At 31.5% G+C, this 6,295-nt stretch overlaps 1 protein-coding gene and 1 long non-coding RNA gene across 2 annotated transcripts; both read right to left on the bottom strand.

Annotated features, from left to right (window-relative positions):
• Window positions 1–972: 972 nt before the first annotated feature.
• On the bottom strand, window positions 973–2,318 carry LOC145018499 (uncharacterized). Its single transcript, XM_078976381.1, has one exon. It carries the CDS (start codon window positions 2,233–2,235, stop codon window positions 1,198–1,200), a length of 1,038 nt encoding a protein of 345 aa, XP_078832507.1. The 5' UTR covers window positions 2,236–2,318; the 3' UTR covers window positions 973–1,197.
• Window positions 2,319–2,962: 644 nt separating this feature from the next.
• LOC145014347 (uncharacterized) lies at window positions 2,963–4,651 on the bottom strand. The gene is made up of 4 exons (XR_013665503.1): window positions 4,510–4,651; window positions 3,820–3,915; window positions 3,172–3,305; window positions 2,963–3,083 (listed from the first exon to the last, which is right to left on the bottom strand). It is a non-coding gene; the product is annotated as an uncharacterized LOC145014347 (long non-coding RNA).
• Between the last annotated feature and the right edge of the window lie 1,644 nt (window positions 4,652–6,295).

The following is a 6,295-nucleotide window of genomic DNA, read 5'->3' as shown; positions in this document are numbered from 1 at the left end:
TCCATATTCCATGCAAGTATAACAATTTTTTCATATAATGCATCTTCAAAATTCAATTAAACAATACAAAATTAATTTATTATATTTATTAAAGAATTAAAAAACTTTCATTTTATTCATATCATTTTTTCCAATGAATAGTTCAATGGTAATTGAATATCAAATATATTGAACGTTGTGGCATGTCATAATGGTAAGGTTTCATATATCAAATAGGGAAATAACACTTACCGCCTCATTTTTTTTTAAAACAAAAAACTATCTAAAACCTCCTCCTAAATATTACATTTATATCCTATTTTTTTTAAAACAAAAAACTATCTAAAACCTACTCTAAATATCTATCCTAAATGACTTGAGCCCATAACCTCATATGAGATGATTACTCCTAAATACCACCTCATTCAACGGTACCATTAAAATCTTATGTTCTTAATAGAAATTTATCTATCATAAATGATATATATATATGGGTGATGCTAATAAGACACCCCTTAGACACCCTATAATCATTTTTATAAAAAGTCAACCTATAATCAACTTCTTGTAATCATCTTTTTCGGAAAACAATGCAATTTCAACCAATAAAAATATTTCAAACATTAATTAGGGTTGTCTAAATGATAAAATAGGGTGTCTTATTAACCAACCCTTTTATATATATATATATATATATATATATATATATATATATATATATATATATATATATATATATATATATATATAGTTAGCTATAAAATCCTCATATTTACTTACAAATTTACACTAGTGAGAACTAAAACATAAAATTAAATAATTCTCGAAAGGTGTTAGATGGTTAGTGAATGTAACATCTTAACAAAACTCACTAAATTCTATTTGAACATCATGTTTGCTTAGAAGTGAAATAATGGATGGAGAACATGACCAAAGATGATCAATAAAAGTGGTATATAATTAAAAGACTAATCGTTTATGACCAAGATAAAATTGTTAATGCGCCTTTATAACTTATTCAAATAATTTGAATAGATTTGGGTTAATAAACAAATTTTCGTTTCAATCTTTGTTGGTAAGGCCTATTTCAACAATGTATGTGCCTCTATTTACATATGAACTTTATGCATTTAGGCACTAACCATAAATAACTCATTATAATTTGTGTAAGGAGATAATCGATAAAAACTATTACAGAAAAATAATTATAAATCCTAATTAATTAGAAGGGCAAATCCATGATTCTTCATTACCTTGAACTTGATCATCACCGTTTCTTGATGCAACCACGATATTCTTTGAGCCGCCTATGTTTTGAGTATTTCCAATTAACCCCTCAAAATTTTCCAATTTTTCATCTTCGCTCCTCCATCTCTTAGAAGGATCATGAAAACCACTCAAATGGTGGGATTGCTGCTGAGGAATTGTGGTTTGTAAGAGGGATTGAAACGATAACATTGGGTTTTGTATATCTAACAAAGTAGAGGGTTGTTTTTGAAAACCATGAATATCGGAAGGGGCTAATTGGTAATTACTTGAAGTAGTGGCGGCAGTAATATTATTGCTAGTGCCAGACTCTACAATATTGGCCGTAGAATTCAAAAATGATGGCTGCTGTTGTTGAACTTTCTGCGCCGACGGCCGGAGAGGGTACAACGACCCGCCGCCGCCGTCACTACCGCGACCAAAAAGATCCAGACGGCGAGAAAATGGGGCGGAGGAGAAAGGTGCGGTGGGGATGCCGGTGAATTCTTGAACCATTTGCCGGAAGTTAGTCGTGTCGGTGGTGAGAACGGTGGTGGGTGCTCGCCGGGAAGCTCTCGTACGTTTCTTTGGGTTCTTTACTGTTACTTGATGAAGATGATCCGATCCATGACTGGTTTTTGTATTTGTATCCATGGTTGATGCCGGGTTAGGGTTAATAGGGTAGGTACCGAAGTCTGCGAGGCTCCGGTCCGACCGGATGTTTCCGGTCCAGACTGAGCCGAGATCTTGGAGCGTGTTTGGGGTTGAAAAGGATGAGGTTGAAGAAGGATCAAAGAAGGAGGTGTCGGAGGGTGGCGGACGGTGGTTGTGGTGGTGATGAGATGATGACGACAGTGGTTGTAGGAGGTGGTTGAGGTTAGGGTTGAAGTGGTTCGAAGGATTTAGGAAGGAAGATATCGATGTTGTTCTTGAATCATATTCTTCATTATTATCGCCACCACCGGCGCCGCCGCTTGATGACTGAAAGCTGCCACTGTTGCTGGAGTCCATAGATGGTGGTGGAAAGAAAGGAGATGAAAATAAGGGAAAGCAAGAAATGATTTTATCATGGATTTCTAATGGTTCTAGTTTTTATTTCTTCGTAATTTTATTTTTAAATGAAAAAGTTACGACAATCATTTGTGCAAATTAAGACAAATTATAAATAAGGACATTTGTTAGGTCAATTTTTTGATTTTTGGTCATCCAAATTTAAAAAACGACATTAAATTATAGAAATCTTTTTCAATTGAACGGCGAGTCAAGAATCAATTTTTTAGATTTAAAAATAGAGCTATTTTATTTTAAGCTTTTAGATTTCAAACGTTCGCACATAGTATTAACTTGATAATAAATTTAAAATAACTAAATCATAGAATTCATTTAGCATGTTAGCATATTTCTTGTTTTTCAATTGTATAGAAGATTTAATGATTTTGATAACGAATTTTAAAATGTAATAACAAAATTATAATAATAACTAGGGAAGGACCTCCGTTTTCGAGGGTTAGAAAGTGTTCGGTTGTAAAACATAGCAATCATGGAGTTATAGACTGTTGTCATCCACCAATCAATTATAGAACTCATGTTAGGTTCATTTCTATCACAAATATTTACCTTGAATGGAATACCCACACAAGATAGTAGAAGCATATCCTCTTTATTCAAGAGAGGAATATCAAAATATTAACCATAAATAAAATAAATTACCAGCAAAAACATGAAAAAAATAATAATAATGAGCCCTTGTATAATGCCAAAACAATTTCAAGCTTTAAGGAGTCACCATGGTTTCACTTTGAATAGAGGCGTGGATTTTGATTTTGTGTAGGTATCGAAAGCAAGAAACTCAACCATATCTGAAAAATAACCAAGAAGATTGTTAGTGTTTTGGATCCAATGAAGAAACAAATTCAAGTGAAACATGCGGAAAAAAAAAGTTCATACCGGAGTAGTCAAACTAGAATGCTATATCATCACTTCTAATATCATTTTCTCATTCAATCCTACCCGACTGTTCCTTTCCTGACCTTAATTATTTTGTCCATACATGTAAAGCCACACTAAACATTGGGCCTCACCTATAAAAGCAGGACCAAAAGGGGAAAAAACATTAAATGCAGATAAGAAAAAAATGGTGTCACTTAACTCACTGTACTTAAACTTGTGGTTACCTTTGTACATGGTCATAGCATTGTACTTTCAAAGTACAATGCTCTAATAAGAAAAAAAAAATTAAAACGGTTTTAACAAAGCACAAACTTTAGAAAACTGTATACCCGCAAATGAAGCAATCGAATCATAGACTTTATCCAACTCGAGAGCCTTAAGAGTATCTTCAACAACATCATTTTTTTCTAAATTTATAAAAATTCTAAAAGAAACCCTTTTCCCTTTTGTTTGCCCACCCCTTCCATTGATTGTATAGTATAAACCGAAGGGTAAATGTGGAATGTTTTTGGGTTGTATTTGATTAATATACAAATGTTATCTAAATGGATGTCAAACACATAGCAGCACAATCACCAACCAATTTCATTACATCCATCAAATAAAACTCCTAAAAGCAAATTCTTATTAAAATGTTCCACTTACCGAAGAAAGTTTGTACATAGATAGAGCAACTGCAAGCCTGTACACATGCCTAATTCTGTGACATTTATCCATTGCTTGAAGATCCATTTGAGATTTCTGAATCAAATACAATTCAAATAAATGGATGTTTATTAAATGTAAACGTAAAATTTAAGAAAAGTAAAAAATTTAATATGTTGGATGCTTTACCCAGTCACTATCATATAAAATGTTAGATATAACTATATTTTTTTGTAAAAAATAAAATAAAAAGTGGATATAGTGAATAGTCGATTTAAAAATCTGGTTATATTGTATCCAACATTTTTGGTCTATATCTAGAGAAATACTATCAGAATATTGATGAACTTCGGTTCAGATTTTTTTGGATTAATTTAAATTCAAAATTTTGGATATCATAATATGGCCTGTATGCACTTGTAATTGTATTAGCGGTTTCTCTCCAATGAAAATATATTTTTGTTTAAAGGATTACTTTGGCAAAGTATAAAAGATGCGAAATTTAGTTTGAATAAAAACTTCTCAAGCCATGTGAGCAACTCATCTGGAAGAAGTTATAGTAGCCATATCACATCTAACAACCAAAATAGAGGAAGATGATATGAAGGACAAATAAGAAACTATTAAAGAGTTTACAGATTAAATAAAAATGTAATGATTGTTAATTCTAATTTAGAACTTGATTATTACCTGATGAGATGCATGTCGACTTCAAATAGACAATCGTCTTTCTGTTGCTTTCATTCTTGGTGACCGCCAGTTGCAAGATCATCATTAGACTTTCATCAAACACATGGCGTGCATTCAATCGGTCTGCTGCATGACTGCAATCCAAAAATATGTATAAACCGATGAAATTCAATGATCAAATCCAACATCTATAGAAACCAAAGGATCAGGAACAACCTGAGTTCAGAACATACTCGATTTTCAGAAATCAAAATACAAACCTGTAGAGCGGCGACTACAGGCGGTTGAGGAGACGGACGATGAGGCGAAACACAAATATGATGGTATTTGAATAAGTTAATCATACTACTTGATACTTGGAAGCAGCAGATGAGAGAGGCCTGAAGGGACCTAGAAGCCGACGACGAGCATGTGTTGTTGAAGATAAGGAATCAACAGAAGCTGAAGATGGAATCTCCATGGCGATCAGTGGAGGGAGCAATGAACAATAATACGTATGAGAGTCTCAGAAGCTTCTTTCTCAACAACGATTTCCTCCCTAATCTGAATATAAACCCCTTCCTTTTCTTTGTCTTCCTCGTTGTGATGGCGGCTTCGATTAATATCGATGGTGCAGAAGAGAACAGGGGAAATGCGGAGAAAATGGAAGATTTGCTGAGAGAAAAAATTGTTCTCTCATTTGACATAGACAAAGGAGAGATAAACGGTGGAGCGGTAGGAATGATGGAGAAGAAACTAGAGAAATAATGGCGGTGGTTAGATCATTTTTTGGAGTTATGCAATTGGAAGCAGCGAGAGGTTGGAGCAGGCAATAACAAGTAGTTTTGTTAATGTCACCACATGGAAAGTGTTATTTCAAACCATAAACAGGGATAACAATTGTAAAAGAAAATTAAAAAAAAAAAAAAAAAGATAAATTTTGGTCCAATCAACAGCTGGAATTGTTAAATTGGAAACTCTTTTTTTATATAATTATATAATAAACGATAATAAGCTAAAAAGTAAATTGTGTATGTTTAGTTATTTATATTTATTTCTATATGTATTTTATTATTTTGTTTTTTTAAACATATAATCATTAAATATAATTGTCATATATGTATACAAACTAAAACACATAAGTGATTAAATATTTATAAAAACACAAATAACTAAATGTATTAAAAATAAACATAAAAAACTAAATATGTATATAATTTAAACTATATTACCCTTTTAAGTTATTAGTATGATTTTAATTACTAGATTATGACTCACGTTAAACGCGAATGAACGTATAAATAAAAAACAAACGTATGTAGATATTATAGAATAATTATAAAAAATCAGGGTTATTGATATTATTGAAATGTGTAGAAAATCCACTGAAATCGATTATATATATATATATATATATATATATATATATATATATATATATATATATATATATAGGCTTAGATTATTTTGTTTTTATTAACTATTGTTTGCCAGAATGCACAGATCTGGACCATCGGATGGAATATAATCAAAGATCATGATCTGAGGGTCTATGATAGTACAATATGGTAACATGTATCATATAATCACACAAGTTTTAGTATAAGGGCATTTTAGTCAACTGAGACAAAATTAAAAAAGGAAAATTCGAGATTTATGGGATAATTATTGATTTTGATTTAAAAATTTTGATTTTTTTTTTCAAATTAATTCAATTTCAAACATAATTTGTAAACCTAAACTGATTTTATTCTATCATAATGTTATTTTGTTAGAATGATATTCTGTAATTCTGCCAGAATGATAT

The sequence above is a fragment of the Lactuca saligna genome, chromosome 9 (assembly GCF_052625555.1).
Source record: "Lactuca saligna cultivar CGN05327 chromosome 9, ASM5262555v1, whole genome shotgun sequence".
In the NCBI taxonomy this organism is placed as follows: Eukaryota; Viridiplantae; Streptophyta; class Magnoliopsida; order Asterales; family Asteraceae; genus Lactuca; species Lactuca saligna.
Note: the sequence above shows the minus strand (reverse complement) of the source record. Positions and strands in the feature narration are given on the sequence as shown.